Here is a 19,590-nt window from a genome sequence, read left to right as displayed (position 1 = left end):
TTGCTGTTGCTAGCTAATTTGTCCTGGGATATAAACATTGAGTTGTTATTTTACCTGAACTGCACAAGGTCCTCTACTCCGACAATTAATCCACACATAAAATGGCCAACCGAATCGTTTCTAGTCATCTCTCCTCCTTCCAGGCTTTTTCATCTTTGAACTTATATGGTGATTGGCATCTAAACTTTCATAGTATTACCACGACAACGGCAAAACAGTTCGTCTTTCAATCACCCACGTGGGTATAACCAATGAGGAGATGGCACGTGGGTACCTGCTTCTATAAACCAATGAGGAGATGGGAGAGGCAGGAATTGCAGCGCGATCTGCGTTAGAAATAGAAAGGAGTTCTATTTTAGCACTTGGCATCGCAGACGCTCGTTGGTGCGTGCGAGCAGTGTGGGTGCAATAATTGAATAACATGGATTTCTAAATTTATTTTGCGACGCTCGCGCACGCGACGTGTCCGGTCAGCATGTAAGACTAACATATTCCTCTCAATTGTACATTTTTTGCTTGACTCGTTATGACATTATAATTACTTACATTTGCTTCCACCGTAATGTTTTTGTCAGACATCTTTGCTTAAGAAAGTCACCAGCGACGGGTGGCATAACGTCAAATTCGTCATAGGAACCACTCAATATGATTGGTCACATAAAAACCTTGGGACCCAAAAGCATAATGAGTGCTCTAACTCCACCCTGCTGTGGTCTGGAGCAATGAAGCCGTTGCGCTGGGTATCTCTAAGAACCGCTGCGTAAACTCACAACTTTTAAAGGAGGAACCACTCTGTGTGTTATGGCATTTCAACCTCGGCCATATCGTGGATTCAGAGCTATCTAATAGAACTCAGAGGGTTTTCTTTAATGGAAGCTTCTCTAATGTCATATATGTCATTGAAAATAAATATATATGTATATAAATAAAAAAATAAAAATGTCTTCCTTTATTTAACTAGGCATGTCAGTTAAAAACAAATTCTTATTTACAATGACAGCCAACACCGGCCAAAACTGGACGACGTTGGGCAATTGTGCGTCGCTCTACGGGACTCCCAATCACGGCCGGATGTGATACAGCCTGGATTCGAACTAGGGACCGTAGTGACGCCTCTTGCACTGAGATGCAGTGCCTTAGACCGCTGCGCCACTCAGGAGCCCCAGTGTGGTGTACCGTAGGGCAGCTCTCTAGGCCCTCTACTTTTTTCTATTTTTACCAATGACTTGCCATTGGCATTAAACAAAGCATGTGTGTCCATGTATGCTGATGATTCAGCCATACACTCATCAGCAACCACAGCTAATGAAGTCACTGAAACTCTTAAAGAGTTGCAGTCTGTTTTGGAATGGGTGGCCAGTAATAAACTGGTCCTTAACATCTCTAAACCTAAGAGCATTGCATTTGGTACAAATCATTCCTTAAGTTCTGGACCTCAGCAGAATCTGGTCATGAATGGTGTGGCTGATGAACAAGTTGAAGACAGTAAATTACTTGGTATTACCTAAGTTTGTAAACTGTCATGGTCAAAATATATAGATTCAATGGTTGTAAAGATCGGGAGAGGTCTGTCCATAATAAAGAGGTGCTCTGCTTTTTTGACACCACACTCCACAAAGCAAATCCAGCAGGCTCTAGTTTATCTTAATTATTGTCCAGTCATAAGGTCAAGTGCTGCAAAGAAAGACCTAGTTAAGCTGCAGCTGGTCCAGAACAGAGTGTATATCATGCTCTACATTGTAATCAGAGGGCTGATATTAATACTATGCATGCCAGTAGGGTTGCAAAATTTGTGTACCAGTTCAGGACACATGAGAATGACATTCATAAGAACGCATTTCTATATAGTACAAATCAAGGACCCATGATGACATTCTGTTACCAGGTTTTGATCCACTTCTGTTACTGTGGTTCAATAACTAAAATACATCATATCGTAGCTGACACCACATTCTTTCTGCAGACATATTTGAATCTTAATTCGGAGTAGATAATTAAGAGTTTTTGGAGAACGTGGTCACATAAAAAAACAGAATGAGATTTTATTGTTATTCTGTTACCCAACTTTCTACCTGCACTGTTCCTCAAGTAAATGTGTTTTAGTAAAATGTTCAGTGGCAATTATTAAAAGTAGACTTGAGCATGATTTGTTAAACTTTCCAATTAATGGTTTTTGGTTGGCATACATTGAAAAAAGAAAAAGTGGGTCCCAGCGTCACTCTGTTATGGTGGAATTTCCCCCAGCTAACTTGCCTACATGTTCTGAAATACATTTTAACTTTTAGAAAAATAAGCTTGAAATAGGCATGGTATAATTGACTCAACAACCAAAACACGTACCTGTTCAGGTTTCCTAACGAACCAGAAAATCAACAGTTCTTTCTGGTTGTTTTTGTCAAAGTTAGCTAGCCAACTCACTGATCTTGGTTTGTACTATACCCCTCAGAAGTGTCTCCTCTGTGACTCAATTCATTTCAGTAGCATAGAAATGACAGTATCAACATACCCATTTATACAGTTACATTAGCAAAAACAAATCAAACGGACTTCAAACAATTGAGATTATGTTGTTAGGCGAATTTAAATTAAAGTAGGCCTACACTCCCCCCACCGCAAAACCCATAAACCTCTAGCTAATGACCAGACACAATCGTATCCCCTTGATATTGATATGTCCAAAGTTGTGACACAAGGGCCTGTGCTCATAACGGCTCTGTCGAAACAGGCCTAAATGCACCAGTCAATGTCACAATTTTGCTTATGTATTAGGCCTAAGCATTAGCATACAAGGCCAGATGTGATCAAGGGCTGTATCACACACATCCAGATGACCAACTGCTGCTATACCCAAGGACTCCACATACTGATATTCTTGGCAACTGCTGACACACAAAGTTGTTCTCAAGGCAAGGCATGCCTAACAGCAGAACAGGCAGCATAGACTATGGACTGAGGAAATAGCCTACGGCAGTTGTTATCTCAACTGCAGCTTGACCCTGTGCCCCTCAACTGTGTGCTCTCTGTGTGTCTGTATTGTACATGTGAAAACTTCTTAATCAGAAAGGGGAAAAAAAAGATGCCCTCAATCTCCCAAGGCTCATCTGGGATCCACAAACATTCCATTACATGTGGGATCCATAAACATTCCATTATATGTGGGATCCATAAACATTCCATTATATGTGGAAGCAGCATTATAATTATTGCACCACTGGACACCTCCAGTCGCTCATCTCATCTCCCTTTTAAAATATAATCAGGATATACAACTTGTGCAATAGTCTAAATGTCACAACCTAGGATACATTACAGTGCAGTAAAGCGCAAATGAACAAACTATGGTGCCAGACAGTATCTGTTGGAAGTGGAACCCCCCCCCCCAGGACATTTAGCCTAATTGCTCAATGTCATGTGTGTGCGTACACAAACTAGGGGGAACCACAGTCCATTGGCCACTCAGTTTGTGAAAAAGAGTGGCTAATATTTGTCAGAGGAGGATAAGGATTCATTGTGGCATTCTCATTATAACATGTTATCAGATTAACAATGCTCATTATAACAAAGAACTTGGGCAATGAAGCGTAGCGGTGACAGGCAGGCAGGTTCTCCCAACACCACTCCAAACCAGGATGAACGCAACATCTATGCCAACGAGAAGTATGCAATGAATAGACTAGAGCCTAAGTAAACTGTTTAGTGTACCAAATATGATAGTCTATGAATGGGCTGGGTAATGTAAATATGGAGAGATTCATTTAATGGGAGAAAAGTCAACATTTACCCACCTGATGAATCTGGAGCTACTTCAGTATGGGGTTACCTGTCTGTGACAATGTGTCGCCTGGAATCTAAGTGGTGAATAGGAAACCATTGCTTGTCTACCTGCCATGAATCATAAATAATGTACAGTGCAGGACCGGGTCAAAGCGCAAACTTATTTCCATCTCAAAATAAGTGAGGGAGAGACTGAACAATAGGCTTCAAAGTTCCCGGAAGTATGCCATCACCCAACTGGAATTTCTGGTAGCTTAAAACATCGAGCTAGAAATTCTTCTAGATTAGACCAATGATGGGTTTACACACATCACTGGGTTAGACCCTGCTCAAGAACCTCGTGTTTTTTTGGACAACAGCAACTATGGTCATTATTACTGCTAGTTCAGAACGGCATTCAACTACAGTAAAATACACACGTGTACTCATTAACAGTAAAAATGTACAGCTGCCATGTCTCCAACATGTTTACAATTTAGCAGTCTTTTTCTCTAAAAAAAACAAAGCACAAAAGCAATGCGTGGGTGTGTAAAACTATCCCTCCACTGCTCAGTGGAAAATAATAGACGTCAGAATATCCTGATTGAAGTATATTGCCAGCTGACTGAAGGTGACAGTGCTACGTACTGTACAATGATTGGTCCAATGGCTAGCTAGCAAGCTAACTCGTTAGCCAACTAGCTAGGTAGCTAGCTGTCAAAGTTGACAGGGATGATAATGCAATCTGAAGACATAGCATATGACTGAATATAATAGCCTAGTGTTCACATGCAGTCAGATCTATGACAAGGCTCCACGATCATTACCCAGTTTTCGAAGACTGGAAGCATTGAACATTATGTTGCGTTGTGTCAGTAGCTATCTAGCCACCAATCTGGCTAATCGAACTGGCTAGCAAGCTAGCTACCTTGACAGGAGGCCATTTAACGCCATACCTAGCTCGCTAACAAACTAAATTAACAAGTTAGCACGGAAGGGCTAACGTTAGGTAGATCAAATATTACGTTGAAGAAATTACAACACTAAGGATGCAACGTCCACCAATAAAAAAAAAAATGTAACTCACGCACCAAGAGCCACTTCGCATGCTTTACGCAGCTGGCTGTGCTGGCTCCGCTTCACCTCCTTATCCGACAGGATTTTTTCCAGCGCCCTAGACAGAAACATGCTCTTGGTTTTTGTGCTTTCCGTCTGCTTCTGGTGTTGTTGTTGAGCAAGACGTTGTTGCTGTTGCATCTTTTGATATAACTGCTCCTCTCTCAGGCCGGCATCTCTGGCCTGACCCTGCGTAGATGCAGGCGAGAGAAATGCTAACGAAACCAGGCTATCGGTGTGTCTATCCACCGAGTTTGTTAGGGCTGCTACCTCAGCACTGAGTCGCCATGTTGTTTACACGTCACGTCACGTGATTCTAAAGTGATTTTATTTGACGCTTTGGCCCCCTCCACTGGATCGAATGATCCCTTCAGTTCCCCAACAAAACCTTAACTACGTCATGCTGATAAGGGTTTTATACATATTTCGTACAGATAATATTTTAGCCCCGACGTGACTCGTTAATACAAGTGTAATTGATCTGGATTCTTCTGAAAGCAGCAGTGTAGCCCAAAAATATCTGGGGTTATCTAGTTAGGTAAAACAAAAAAAACAAAAAAACGTTTTGTTTTCTAGAAACATGATGGAAAGAGAAAGGCTGATACCTCGTCCATTGAACAACTGAATGCTTTACCAGCATCTTCGCTACTATGTTTCAACTGTGCCCAAGCCAATGGTCCCAAGTCTGGAACATGACAAGATATGATGGGAGCACTTGAACATGATCCTCAGCATTTTATGTTACTTTTGGGTCTTGAAAGATTTACATTATTTAAAATGCTGTTTTTTGTAATAATAAAAGAAACAAAACGTATAGTCAATGATTGCTACATATTAGTTTATTTTTCCAGCTCATGGAATCAACAATTATACATGTGCATCTATATTCATACATTTCTTTACTACTTTAAAACATTTTCATTAAATGTGATAAAAATGTACATCATATAGTATTGATAAGAAAATACTGAAAATGTTCAGTACAAATCTATACCTTAGGATTTATCTAGCAAGCAAAAATCCTTGCTCATTATCTTAAAAAAAAAAACACGAACCGACACAAACCAAAATAATTCTGAAACACAGGGTCTCTCCAGGAATAAAGGAATTCACAGTATGGGGAGGGGGGGAAAAAAACTGTCAAAGTGAGTTATAATCTACACCCCTATAAACTGCTTGTACAGAAAAACAATTGAATCAAACTACTTTGAAGTACCTACCAGGAATAGATGAGATCATGAACTTCAACCATGAATTAACATAGTGGATCAGTTACACAAATGAAATTTAAACGTATGACTTTTCACTGCTATGCTGAAACATGACTACAAAATAAATAGCTGTGGTAACAATCCCAATGCCCTGTGTAGTTAAAAATAAATTAAACAGATTTCTAAAATTCGGCCATTCAAAATGTCACTCGTCATGCTTTGAATGTTACAGAACTGTTTGGAATGAGAGACAAAGCAAATCTCAACTCTTCAAGACTGTGTGTACAATAACAGAGAATGGAGTAGTACCTCACAGTGTCAATGAGTCAGTATGAGTGGAAGTTCAGTTCACATAACCTGCTCTGAGCAGATGTTTGATCACGGATCCAGTGTTTATGATTCTCATTACGTATTTCTGCAAGTAAGACAGACTGCAGTCCAGCTCAGTAGAGGGGGTTAGAGGGGAGTAAGGCAACTGTTCCCAGTACATTTTGTTTCCCCTAGCAAAAGCCAAAATCAATATGAGAAATGATGCACATCAGTTCCCCATCTGCTCTCAAAGGAGTATGTTAGCTTCTATTACTGTTTACATGTTGAGTACAGCCTTAGTGTTAATTCCCAAATATACTTCACAACAGCTCAATGGCAACTAATCACACAGAGAATAAAACTACAATCTATTTGAATGAAGACGTTCTGCAGTACTCGCCTGATCAGTTTCACGTTAAGCATTTGTAGTTTGGTGCATAGCCGCGGGAAGTAGCTTGTGGGCAGGGGTGCTGCAATTGTTTTTCTTCGCTGGGGGGTGCTGCAGTGAGAAACTGTGTAGTGTTTTGGGCAAGTCTGTTGGATCTATGCTACCGGCATTCTAATCACCTTGCTGGTGTTGACCTTCCTGAACAACCACAGGTACAGACATCAGGTGACAGACATGTGACCAGGAACAGGTGAGAATACGCACTCCCTCACCTGATCCAAGTTACACAATGCGTAGCGCTAATCGAACTCCACCTTACTCAAACACAAGGTGCAAACACAGAGACTGGGTCGGTATGTGTGAGAGAGTGTCAAAATAGTAACTTCTTCCTGCCGACTTGGTTCTTCAACAGTTCCATCCCTCCTCTCTTAGTGTCCTAGCTCTAAGTTATGTAACATCAGTCACAGTCCAGTTATTCATGTGCAATCTATACCAGTATTACATTCTTTGAAATGGGGACAAATACTGTATATGAAGTGAGGGCACTGTTCACACACAAATGATTCAGGCCACATCGAAGTGAACTTAGAGATGGAAAACTGTAAGAAAGCCCACCCTATTGGTTACATGTACTTCCGCCCATACAAAACATAGACAGATGAAAAAGAGAGAACATGAGGAACATACTGAGATGAGTGAAGAGTCATGGTCAGAGAAATCAGAGAATCACATATACAATCACATACTGTCACGCTTTATAGACAAAGTGGGGAAATAGCCCTTGTCATGAGGAAAGAAAAGTTCAATAAAAACTAAAAACAAGAAAGATGTTTCATCCTCACCCACACAACAACAACATCCTGGATTATTGACCGATGACATTAATGTAGAGATATGGTCCTTACCCATGGGTCTTTAGAATTCCAATATGGTATGTTGCGGTACACTTATTTTCCACAAAATAAAAATCATACAGTAAATCATTTGATTGAAATAAAACTGGAAAAAAAACAGCATTAAACCTTAGAGATTTTCGAAAGTCCAGTTGCTTCGCACAATTGCTTATAGTTGGTTTTTAATGATTATCAACATTAAAAGCTTGGGGGGAGAAAAAAACAGGGATAGTGGTTAACCCTGTTCGGATCCACACAAAAGAGGCCCATATTTGTTTTTTCTCATCAGACTAAATTAGTGTATTATTGCAGACCTCTGCTCTTTGTTGGTTACTATGGTAACAGGTAGGATGGAAGCCATTGCTTTAGTTCCCACATGCTGTAATCACCTAGGGGAGGGGTTGTTGTCATTTGCAAAGTGACCAGGCAAAAGCAGATTGTCAAATGTGCTCAAGACACAGTCTCCTCTATCTAACAAGCCAGGGTATAATAGCTAGGGAGAGGTCAGAGCATACATATGCGCATTCATTTGCCCACTTCTTTCATTAAATCAGTCCTTTCGTACAGTTCACAAAATTGAAAAAAAAAAAACCAACTGAGAATACCATCTCATTCCTGCCCTCAAGAGGAAGAATATAGAAAGGGTCTCCCCCTCCCGAAATAGAAACAAGTGCTTTTTGTGGTTTTGAAATCAGGAGTTTCCCCTTCCACAAAAACACCATGTGTAATTAATGTGTCTGTCGGTCACAGTGTAGGGAGGGCTGTGGCGATACTATGGCACGCATGCGTAGGTCTTGGTGTTTGTGTATGCATGAAGGTATCTGAATGTATGTGCAAGACTATGTTTTTGCATATAAGAGCGAGAGTAAAACTATTTAAGTATGGCTGTGTGTGTGCCGTAATTATTGTGCAAGTATGAAGGGTGTATGTGTCTACAGTGTGATGAGTGTGCCGTCCTCCTCAAGGCTCCTTCCTTCTAGGCCCCTGTCGGGCGTGCTGACCGTGCTCAGTGAACCGGTGCTGGAGGCCAGGGCTCCGTTGGCTGTGGCGCGGAGGTTCAGGTGGGGCTCGTAGCGGGGCAGGGAGGGCATGCTGCAGCTGGCCGAGGCTGCCCGTGGGATGGGCACAGCCTCCCCATCTGCCTCTATCACCAGGTCCTCATCATCCTCATCACTCTCTAGCTCCTCTGGGTGGAAGTTCTGGATGATGTGAGCCGGGGTCGTCGCTATGGCAGCGCCTGGGGTGAAATAGCCGTAGAAACTGGCGCCGCTGTCGGAAGAGCGACCCGAACTCCCGGAAGCCGCCCCACCCCCTCCACCACTGCTCCGTATGATGTTGTTGCGCTGGTTGGCAGGCTTCACCGTCACAATGAGGTTGTGGCTGTTGGCGATCATCATGTCAGTCACCTGGTCCAGAGACTTGCCTTGAACCTCGATGCCGTTGACCTCAAGCACCTCGTCGTTGACGGCCAGCAGGCCAGTGCTCTCAGCCAAGCCCCCAGGCACCATGCGGGAGATGAAGATCCCAGGCACCTTCTCCAGACCCTGGGGTGTGACCCGGACGCTGGAGCCGTCGCGGATGTAGAAACCCAATGGTTTCTCCTGGCCGTGCTTGTAGAGGCGCACCCGGCGGTGGGTCTCAGGGAGGATGTCCACGTCGATGATGGAGGAGACAGGCCTGAAGTCCCTGGGCAGGCTAATGATCACAGGGGGCTTCTTCCGGTTGGCATCAGGCCGCAGCAACACGGCCGCTAGGACAGTCTTCTTAGGACGGGTCAGAGAGTCTGTACCAAACGCAGAGTAGTCTGCTTCCTCTGCAAAAAGAGAGGGGAAAACATAATATGTATTAGAACCAACCACATCAATATCACATCAGTGCAGATGGGATCCAATATCATCCCATAAATGCTTACTGACAATCATTATCATGGTGGAACTAGAATTCATTACTGACATTCTAATGCAGACTTTACTGTAGTTATGCAAAAGAAATTGTGTTGCTCTAAGCCTGAGGCTTCCCTTAGCTTAGAGCCACTCCCTCCTTTCACTAGACTTGTTTCAGTGCTTTCCTCTGCCCTCCCTTCTCTGGTATTATTCCTCATGTGGAGTAAATGGAAGCGTAGACTCCGGTCTCTATTTCATGAAAGGGCTTTCTGAATTCCTCACAGGCTTACTCATGGCGACCGTGCTGCTGTGGGACATACCTGAGCATGGCTCAGAGCAGGGACAGGGCTCTATACTAGTTCAAAGGTCTGGGAGCACAGAGAGAGAACCAGGCAATGGCTCTCTAATGGTTAACTACCAGCACACAGATGCTGAACATTATCATAAACATTAACTCCCTCCTGTGTTGTGTGCCCCACTCATTCCCTTTATCTATCGCTCTGTCTTTTCTCTCTCCCGCTGGATAGATATATACACACACACACACACACACACACACACACACACACACACTCATTCAAGGGTTTTTCTTTATTGTAACCATTTTTATTTTAGAATAATAGTGAAGACATCACAACTATGAAATAACACATATGGAATCACGTAGTAACCCCCCCCAAAAAGTGTTAACAAATCAACATATATTTTATAATTGAGATCCTTCAAAGTAGCCACCCTTTGCCTTGACAGCTTTGCACACTCTTGGCATTCTCTCAACCAGCATCACCTGGAATGCTTTTCCAACAGTCTTGAAGGAGTTCCCACATATGCTGACCACTTGTTGGCTGCTTTTCCTTTATGCCGCAGTCCAACTCATGCCAAACCATCTCAATGTAGAAAAAAGTAGGTGTAGGTGTGTCCAAACATTTGACTGGTACTGTAGGTCCTAGAATGAAATACATGTTTCCGTGCCCCATGGTGTTGTAACGTAGTGTACACTGAAGTTTGCTCAGGTGATGTGGATATACTGTACGCACCTAAGCATCATCTATAATTGTCCAGGGATAGTTACGTTGTCACTATAGACTGTGTGGATCTGGGATAGGGTCCAGGCAGGTTGAAGATAAGGATTCCAGAACTCAGATTCTGACAGGTACTCCCTCCTCCCCTCCCCATACCAACAAGAAAAACAAAGGATCAATTGTACAGAGAAGCGGTATCCCATTTCAATTCCCATGAGAGACACATTTATTACCAGGACGAATAACTGCAAAACAAATTATAGGTTTACATAGTCACAAAAACACACTGGTATGTTGAATTAAAATATATGAACACACACAATAATCCAGACTCAATGTTTTTGAAGCATCCAGCTAATACGCTACATGACCAAAAGTATGTGGACACCTGCTCGTCGAACATCTCATTCCAAAATTATCCGTATTATTTTTGTGTCCCCCTTTGCTGCTACTGTAAAAGAGCCTCCACTTTTCTGGGAAGGCTTTCCACTATATGTTGGAACATATCTGCGGGGACTTGCTTCCATTCAGCCACAAGAGCGTTAGTGAGGTCGGGCACTGTTGTTGGGCGATTAGGCCTGGCTCGCAGTCGCCGTTCCAATTCATTCCAACGGTTGAGGTCAGAGCTCTGTGCAGGCCAGTCATGTTCTTCCACACTGTTCTCGACAAACCATTTCTGTATGGACGCCGCTTTGTACACGGGGGTATTGTCATGCTGAAACAGGAAAGGGCCATCCCCAAACTGTTGCCACAAAGTTGGAAGCACAGAATGTCATTGTACGCTGTAGTATTAAGAGATCCCCTTGACTTGAACTAAGGGGCCTAGCCAGAACCATGAAAAACAGCCCCAGACCATTATTCCTCCTCCACCAAACTTTACAGTTGGCACTATGCATTTGGGCAGGTAGCGTTTTCCTGGCATCCGCCAAACCCAGATTCTGAAGCGTGATTCATCACTCCAGAGAACGCGTATCCACTGCTCCAGAGTCCAATGGCGGCAAGCTGTACACCACTCCAGCCAACGCTTGGCATTACGCATGGTGATCTTAGGCTTGTGTCCGGCTGCTCGGCCATGGAAATCGATTTCATGAAGCTTCCGACAAACAGTTATTGTGCTTACGTTAATTCCAGAGGCAGTTTATAACTCGGTAGTGAGTGTTGCAACAGAGGACAGACGACTTTCACGCCCTACGCGCATTCGGCTGTCCCATTCTGTGAGCTTGTGTAGCCTACCACTTCACGGCTAAGCCGTTGTTGCTCCTAGAAGTTTCCACTTCAACATAATAACACTTACAGTTGACTGGGGCAGCTCTAGCAGGGCCAAAATGTGACGAACTGACTTATTGGAAAGCAGGCATCCTTACGACGGTGCCACGTTGAAAGTTACTTAACTCTTCAGTAAGGCCATTCTACTGCAAATGTTTGTCTATGGAGACTACATGGCTGTGTGCTCGATTTTATACACCTGTCAGCAACGGTGTGGCTGAAATAGCCAAATCCACTAATTTGAAGGGGTGTCCACATACACTATATATACACAGAAGTATGTGTGATATTCACACAGAGGTATGTTTACATCTACACACAGTAGGGCATTTCTAAAAGGACAGGCATGCACAGGTCTGGCAGACTGGTCCCTGTCAAGCATACCAGTGAATGTCTAAATTCTTCTCTTTCACGCAGTCCCCCCAAATATCAAAAGGAAAGTCTAACAATGAGGTTATAGTCAAGGATATAGTGTAGAATAGGAGGCCCGTGAGGGCCACTCATACAGCCTCAAAGACAAGCTGTTCTATAAGTCGCATAAACAGCCACGCACACCAACTGCTGCATAACCGCCCACACAACAAACCAGAACTTACCCTTGCTTACACACAAACACTGACACCCCCCCCCCCCCATTTGTTTTGTACACTGCTGCTACTCGCTGTTCATCATCTATGCAAAGTCACTTCATCCTTACTTTAGTTTATTTGGTAAATATGTTCTTAACTCTTTCATGAACTGCACTGTTGGTTAAGGGCTTGTAATTAAGCATTTCACGGTAAGGTATGGACTTGTTGTATTCGGCGTATGTGGCAAATATATGTAGATTTGATTGCTCCATCCCTTGAGTGTTTCTCTCTGACTCTAATGATCCTCTCTGTGACAACTGATGCCAGTGAAAACCAATCCCTTCTCATATCTCATTAAAGCAGCAAGCACGGCTTTCAGTCTCATTAGACTACACACAAACAAACATGACTTTTACACACACACACCTAATCGAAGAGTTGACCCCTCCTAAGTTCTCTCTCCAACCCGCCATCGCCGTTTTCCTATGGTCGATAAAGCAAGCGGGTGTAAATAGTCAATACTATGGCGCTAAAGCCACATGGACCCAGACTAATCATCTGTGACGCTCTTGGTGAGAGTCCCTTTGGGGGTCCCCCACTGTCATATGTCCCAGCACATTTCCCTAGGGCAGGGCCGCCGGGGTCACTGTCACATTCAGTGTCTTGAGTCAGTTTATGAGTTATCCTCATTATGTACAATGGTTGGAAGTCAGCAGACTAATAATTAAGTAAACAAAAATAACACCAGCAGTGTAGATATGAGTTCACCTTTATGCTCCTTAAATACGGTACTCAAACTTCAGGAATGCAATGTAGTGAGCATAGTTCCTTCAGGAATAATTCATACCCCTTGACTTATTCCACATTTTGTTGTGTTACAGCCTGAATTCAAAATGGACTCAATTGACTTTTTTTTTTTTTCTTCGCCCATCTACACACAATATACCATAATAACAAAGTGAAAACATGTTTAGAAATGTTGGCAAATTTACTGAAAATGAAATACAGAAATCTCATTTACATACAATACTAGTCAAAAGTTAGGACACACCTACTCATTCAAGGGTTTTTCTTTATTTTTACTATTTTATACATTGTAGAATAATAGTGAAGACATCACAACTATGAAATAACATATGGAATCATGTAGTAACCAAAAAAAGTGTTATATTTGATATTTTAAAAGTAGCCACCTTGCGCTCTGAAGCAGGTTTTCATCAAGGATCTCTGTACGTTGCTCTGTTCATCACCATAGGGATGGTGTCAGGTTCTCCTGGCATTCAGGCCAAAGAGTTCAATCATGGTTTCATCAGACCAGAGAATCTTGTTTCTCATGGTCTGAGAGTCGTTTGGTACCTTTTTGGCAAACTCCAAGCGGGATGTCATGTCCCTTTTACTGAGGAGTGGCTTCCGTCTGGCTACTCTACCATAAAGGCCTGCTTGGTGGAGTGCTGCAGAGATGGGAGAACCTTCCGGAAGGACAACCATCTCCACAGAGGAACTCTGGAGGTCTGTCAGTGTGACATTGGGGTTCTTGGTCAACTCCCTGACCAAGGCCCTTCTATCCCAATTGCTTAGTTTGGCCGGGCGGCCAGCACTAGGAAGAGTCTTGGTGGTTCCAAACTGCTTCCATTTAAGAATGATGAGGCCACTGTGTTCTTGCAGACGTTCAATGCTGCAGAAATGTTTTGGTACCCTTCCCCATATCTGTGCCTCGACACAATCCTGTCTCGGAGCTCTACAGACAATTCCTTCGACCTCATGGCTTGGTTTTTGCTCTGACCTGCACTGTCAACAGTAGGACCTTATATAGACAGGCGTGTGCCTTTCCAAATCATGTCCAATCAATTGAATTAACATTCACATCTCAAGGATGATCAATGGAAACAGGATGCACTGGAGCTCAATTTTGGTGTTTCATAGCAAAGGGTCTGAATACTTAAGTTAATAAGGTATGTGTTTTTTATTTGTAATACATTTGCATACATTTCTAAAAACTTGTTTTTTGCTACTGTATGTCATTATGGGTTATTGTGTGTAGATAGCTGAGGATAAAAAAAAAAAGTTATCCATTTATGAATAAGGCTGTAACGTAACAAAATGCGGAAAAAGTCAAGGAGTCAGAATACTTTCTGAAGACACCGAAATAGCTCATATTCAGGACAAACAGTGAATTGCTTTTCCACATTCTTTGCATTATTACTTTAGTACCTTGTTGCAAACAGGATGCATGTTTAGGGGTATTTTATATTCTCTATGGGCTTCCTTTTCGCTATGTCAATTGTGGAGTAACTACAATGTTGATCCATCCTCAGTTCTATCACAGCCATTAAATTCTGTAAGTGTTTTAAAGTCACCATCGGCCTCATGGTGAAATCCCTGAGCAGTTTCCTTCCTCTTTGGCAACAGAGTTAGAAAGGACAGCTGTATCGTTGTAGTGACTGGGTGTATTGATACACCATCCAAAGTTCAATTAACAACTTCACCATGCACAAAGGGATATTCAATGTCTGTTTTTTTTTTTTACCCATCTACCAATGGGTGCCCTCCTTTGCGGGACATTGGAAAACCTCCGGGGTCTTTGTGGTTGAATCTGCGTTTACAATTCACTGCTAGACTGAGAGACCTTTGTATGTGATAACTGTATGTGTGGGATACAGAGATGAGATAGTCATTCAAAATTCATGTTAAACACTAGTAATGCACACAAAATGATTCCATGGAATTGATGTGACTTGTTAAGCACATTTTTTACTCCTGAACTTATTTAGACTTGCCAAAACAAAGGGGTTGAATACTTATTGACTCAAGACATTTCAGCTTTTCATTTTAAATTAATTTGTAAACAATTCAAAAAACATAATTCCACTTTGACCTCATGGGGTTTTGAGTATAGATCAGTGACACAAAATCTACATTTAACACATTTTAAATTCAGGCTGTAACAACAAAATGTGGAGAAAGTCAATGTGTGTGAATACTTAATGAAGGCTGTATGTTGGTTGTTTGAAGGTTAAATGAATATTTAACAACATTTCCAGAGAAAACTAAGACCTCTTTTAGCATCCATAGAATGTGAATTTCTTCGTAGCATCAACGTACAGTACCAGTCAAAAGGCACTGTATATGTGAGTTAATAATTAATCAAACCAATCAGTGGTAAATGGGGAGGAAGTAAATACAAACACTCAGGAGTTAGGTGAGGGTTGGGTACAAAGCTATTTGGTTTTATTTGTTTGTTTTTGTAGGCTGAATGTGAGCCATTTAGTGGAATCAATAGAGTTGTTAAACATCAGACCTGTGTATACTGGCATACTGGATAAAATCCAATAGCTAGACCTTTTTCATGGGTCTATACAGCTAAGCTATTCAAAATATGCTATGATTATTATGATTTCCCACACACCGTTTGAATAGAGTCATTGGAGAGAGAATGGCAAAAACAGGCCAAGATTAAAGAGAACAGAGCAGCAGAGGGAGACATGACATTCAAACTCTCTCTTGCACACAAGTGTGTACTATGAATGGAATGCGCTAATATGCATCTCCAACCCCCACAGGGTCTGTTTAAAGTAGGGACTCTCCTCTCAGTTAAGGAGTTCCACCTCTACCTAAACAATAGTCACATTAAAACTCACTCAATCGATCTTTGGGGTCAAGGCCCGTCTTAGGATAGAAGTGCCAATCTAGAATCAGTTTAGCCTTTTAGATCATAATAAACAACATTATATGGACAGGTGGGACCTTGTCATAGACCAGCACTCCCACTCTGAGGCGCTTGATAAGTACGGTGTTTAATCCTCATAAAAAGGTATCTTCTCAGCTCCTGGCCCTATTCATCATGGATAGTCAGTGAGATATTTTGTCTACATCATACCGAAGTTCTATCAACACATTGACTGTAGTACTCGCACTGCTAAAACACTCAACCAGTGCTACTCCAACTTCCGGGATGCCTACAAGGCCCTCCCCCGCACTCCCTTTGTCAAATCAGATCACGACTCTATTTTGCTCCTCCCTTCCTATAGGCAGAAAATCAAACAGGAAGTACCAATGCTAAGGTCTATTCAACACTGGTCTGACCAATCGGAATCCATGCTTCCAGAATGTTGTGATCTCGCAGACTGGGATATGTTCCGGGTAGCCTCTGACAATAACACGGTGACTGAGTTCATCACAAACTGTATAGCGAATGTTGCTCCCACTGTGACTATTAAAACCTACCCAAATCAGAAACCGTGGATAGATGTCAGCATTTGCGCAAAACTGAAAGTGCGAACCACCACATTTAACCATGGCAAGGTGACTGGGAATATGGCCGAATACAAACAGTGTAGTTATTCCCTCCGTAAGGCAATTAAACAGGAAAAACGTCAGTACAAAGACAAAGTGACGCAATTCAACGGCTCAAACAAGACGTATGTGGTAGGGTCTACAGACAATCACGGATTACAAAGGGAAAACCAGCCAAGTCGCGGACACAAATGTCTTTCTCCCGGACAAGATAAACACCTTTTTCGCCCGCTTTGAGGATAACAGTGTCACCAACGCGACCCGCTCCCAAGGACTGTGGTCTCTCGTTCTCAGTGGCCGACGTGAATAAGACATTCAAAACGGGTTAAATATCGCAAGGCTGTAACCCTCACAAGGCTGCCCAGACGGCATCCCTAGCCACGTCCTCAGAGTATGTGCAGACCAGCTGGCTGGTGTGTTCACGGACATATTCAATCTCTCCCTATCCCAGTCTGCTGTCCCCACTTGCTTCAAGATGCCCACCATTGTTCCTGTACCCAAGAAAGCAAAGGTAACTGAACTAAATGACTACTGCCCCGTAGCAGTCACTTCTTTCATCATGAAGAGCTTTGAGAGGCTAGTTCCGGACCATATCACCTCTACCTTACCAGACACCCTAGACTCACTTCAATTTGCATACCACCCCAATAAATCCACAGACCATGCAATCGCCACGGTACTGTACACTGCCCTATCCCATCTGGACAAGAGGAATACCTATGTAAGAATGCTGTTCATGGACTATAGCTCAGCATTTAACAACATACTACCCTCCAAGCTCAACATTAACATTGAGGCCCTGGGTGTGAACCCCGCCCTGTGCAACTGGGTCCTGGACTTCCTGATGGGCCACCCCCCGTTAGAGAAGGTAGGAAACAACACCTCCACTTTGCTGATACTCAACACAGGGGCCCCCTCCTGTACTCCCTGTTCACCCAGACGACACAACAGTTGTAGGCCTGACTACCAACAATGACAAGACAGCCTACAGGGAGGTGGTGAGGGCCCTGGTGGAGTGGTGCCAGGAAAATAACCTCTCCCTCAACAAAACAAAGGACCTGATCGTGGACTTCAGGAAACAGCAGAGGGAAACAGCCCCTATCCACGTCGATGGGACCACAGTGGAGAAGGTGAAAAACTTAAAGTTCGCACTTCATCCTTCATCCTCAGGAGGCTGAAGAAATTCAGCTTGGCCCCTAAGACCCTCAAACTTTTACAGATGCACAATTGAGAGCATCCTGTCGGGCTGTTTCACAGCCTGGTACGGCAACTGCACTGCCCGCAACCATAGGGCTCTCCAGAGGGTGGTGCGGTCTACCCAACGCATCACTGGGGACACACTGCCTATAGCACCCGATGTCCTTGATGATCTTTTCGGCCTTCCTGTGACATCAACCACCCGAGCCACTGCCTGTTCACCCCACTACCAGACAGAAGGCAAAGTCAGTACAGGTGCATCAAAGCTGGGACCGAGAGACTGAAAAACAGCTTCCATCTCAAGGCCATCAGACTGTTAAATAGCCATCACTAGCCGGCTACCACCCGGTTACTCAACCCTGCATCTTAAAGGCTGCTGCCCTATGTACATAGACATGGAACACTAGTCACTTTAATCATTTTTACATACCACTTTACTCACACAATAGGTATATACTGTATTTTAGTCAATGCTACTCCAACATTACTCGTCCTAATATTTATATATTTGTTAACTCCATTATTTTACTTTAGATTTGTATGTATTGTTAGATATTACTGCACTGTTGGAGCGAAGAACACAAGCATTTCGGTACACCCGCAATCACATCTGCTAAATATGTGTATGTGACCAATAAAATATGACTTGATTTCCAAAAAGGTACTGCTACAATATCTATATCTGGTGACATGATCCCTGGCGGAGCCTCCAGACATCCTGTCTGTTAGTCACAGACAGACAGCAGAGGGCCATGGCAGTGTAATGTGACCCCATGCTCAAGGTGACACAATTACCTTCACAGAGCAACAGGACTGTCAATCACCCATGACCGTTAGAGTACTGTGAGTTAATAAAGATGAAAACACAATCATCAGTCATCTAAATACAGATATTGAATTGAGTTTAACTGTACATGTGAACTGAACATTTACAAAATTACATGACTAGGTGTTGAACTCTAGGGAACACTGTTTTGCATCTGTTCTGAATGTTCCTCAACAAGAACTGCTCTAGAAACAGCCATGTTGACAACAGGCCCTGATATCCCCAACATGGTGAGTACCATGGTGTTCCAGTCACAGAGCGATAAAACGTGGAGGGAGTGCGTGAGGTGGTGACTGAGGGAGGGGGTGAGTGCAGGAGAGGATAATGAATGATCATTAAAGAATGGGGGGAAGGGTGAGGGGCGAAAAAAATAATCCTGTAGTGTTTCTATTCTGGGTTCAGTGAACTTGCCTGACTACCCAGACTCCAAACGCTACACCCGCAAACGTTAGTTTCTTCTCCGCAATGAGCCTGGATCCGAATACCTCCCCGACCCTTGACCGAATGCCAAAACATTCGGGGGTCATCTGATTGGTCCAGAAACAGATGGGTTGGGCCAGAGCCAGAACACACGGGGATAAAGGGTAAAGCGGCAGTTTGAAAATGTGTTATTGGCTTTGATACTCTGATTGGTTACAGACGATCTAAATCGCTGATGACTTTGTTTTGTACAACAGCCCTCGTCACCACAGACGACTTCAATGATGGCAGTCTCAGACTAAAATATGTAGCGAACGACAGAGCAGCAGAAGAATTTGGTGCGAGTCCTCAGGCTAGCAGTTAACATACCTCCCTGGTACAGCCGAGATAAAAAGAGCCGTGTGCTGATAAGAGGAGGGAGAGAAGGAATAAGAGAGAACAGCA

The 19,590-nt window shown here is 43.1% G+C and overlaps 2 protein-coding genes across 3 annotated transcripts in view; both read right to left on the bottom strand.

The window, feature by feature from the left end:
* arfgef2 (ADP-ribosylation factor guanine nucleotide-exchange factor 2 (brefeldin A-inhibited)) overlaps window positions 1–5,184 on the bottom strand; it is a 38,539-nt gene extending 33,355 nt beyond the window's left edge. For both annotated transcript variants that reach the window (XM_029719573.1, XM_029719574.1), the window contains exon 1: window positions 4,845–5,184. In XM_029719573.1, coding sequence (XP_029575433.1) covers window positions 4,845–5,010 — 166 coding nt within the window. In that variant the 5' untranslated portion in view covers window positions 5,011–5,184. The remainder of the gene's footprint in view (window positions 1–4,844) is intronic.
* A 502-nt stretch (window positions 5,185–5,686) lies between these two features.
* Window positions 5,687–19,590, bottom strand: part of LOC115165990 (par-6 partitioning defective 6 homolog beta (C. elegans)) — a 40,928-nt gene continuing 27,024 nt past the window's right edge. The window contains exon 3 of the mRNA XM_029719575.1: window positions 5,687–9,483. Within this exon, the coding sequence (XP_029575435.1) occupies window positions 8,603–9,483 (881 nt within the window). The 3' untranslated portion in view covers window positions 5,687–8,602. The remainder of the gene's footprint in view (window positions 9,484–19,590) is intronic.

This window comes from Salmo trutta, chromosome 28, assembly GCF_901001165.1.
Source record: "Salmo trutta chromosome 28, fSalTru1.1, whole genome shotgun sequence".
In the NCBI taxonomy this organism is placed as follows: domain Eukaryota; kingdom Metazoa; phylum Chordata; class Actinopteri; order Salmoniformes; family Salmonidae; genus Salmo; species Salmo trutta.
This window is presented reverse-complemented; position numbering and strand designations above follow the sequence as displayed.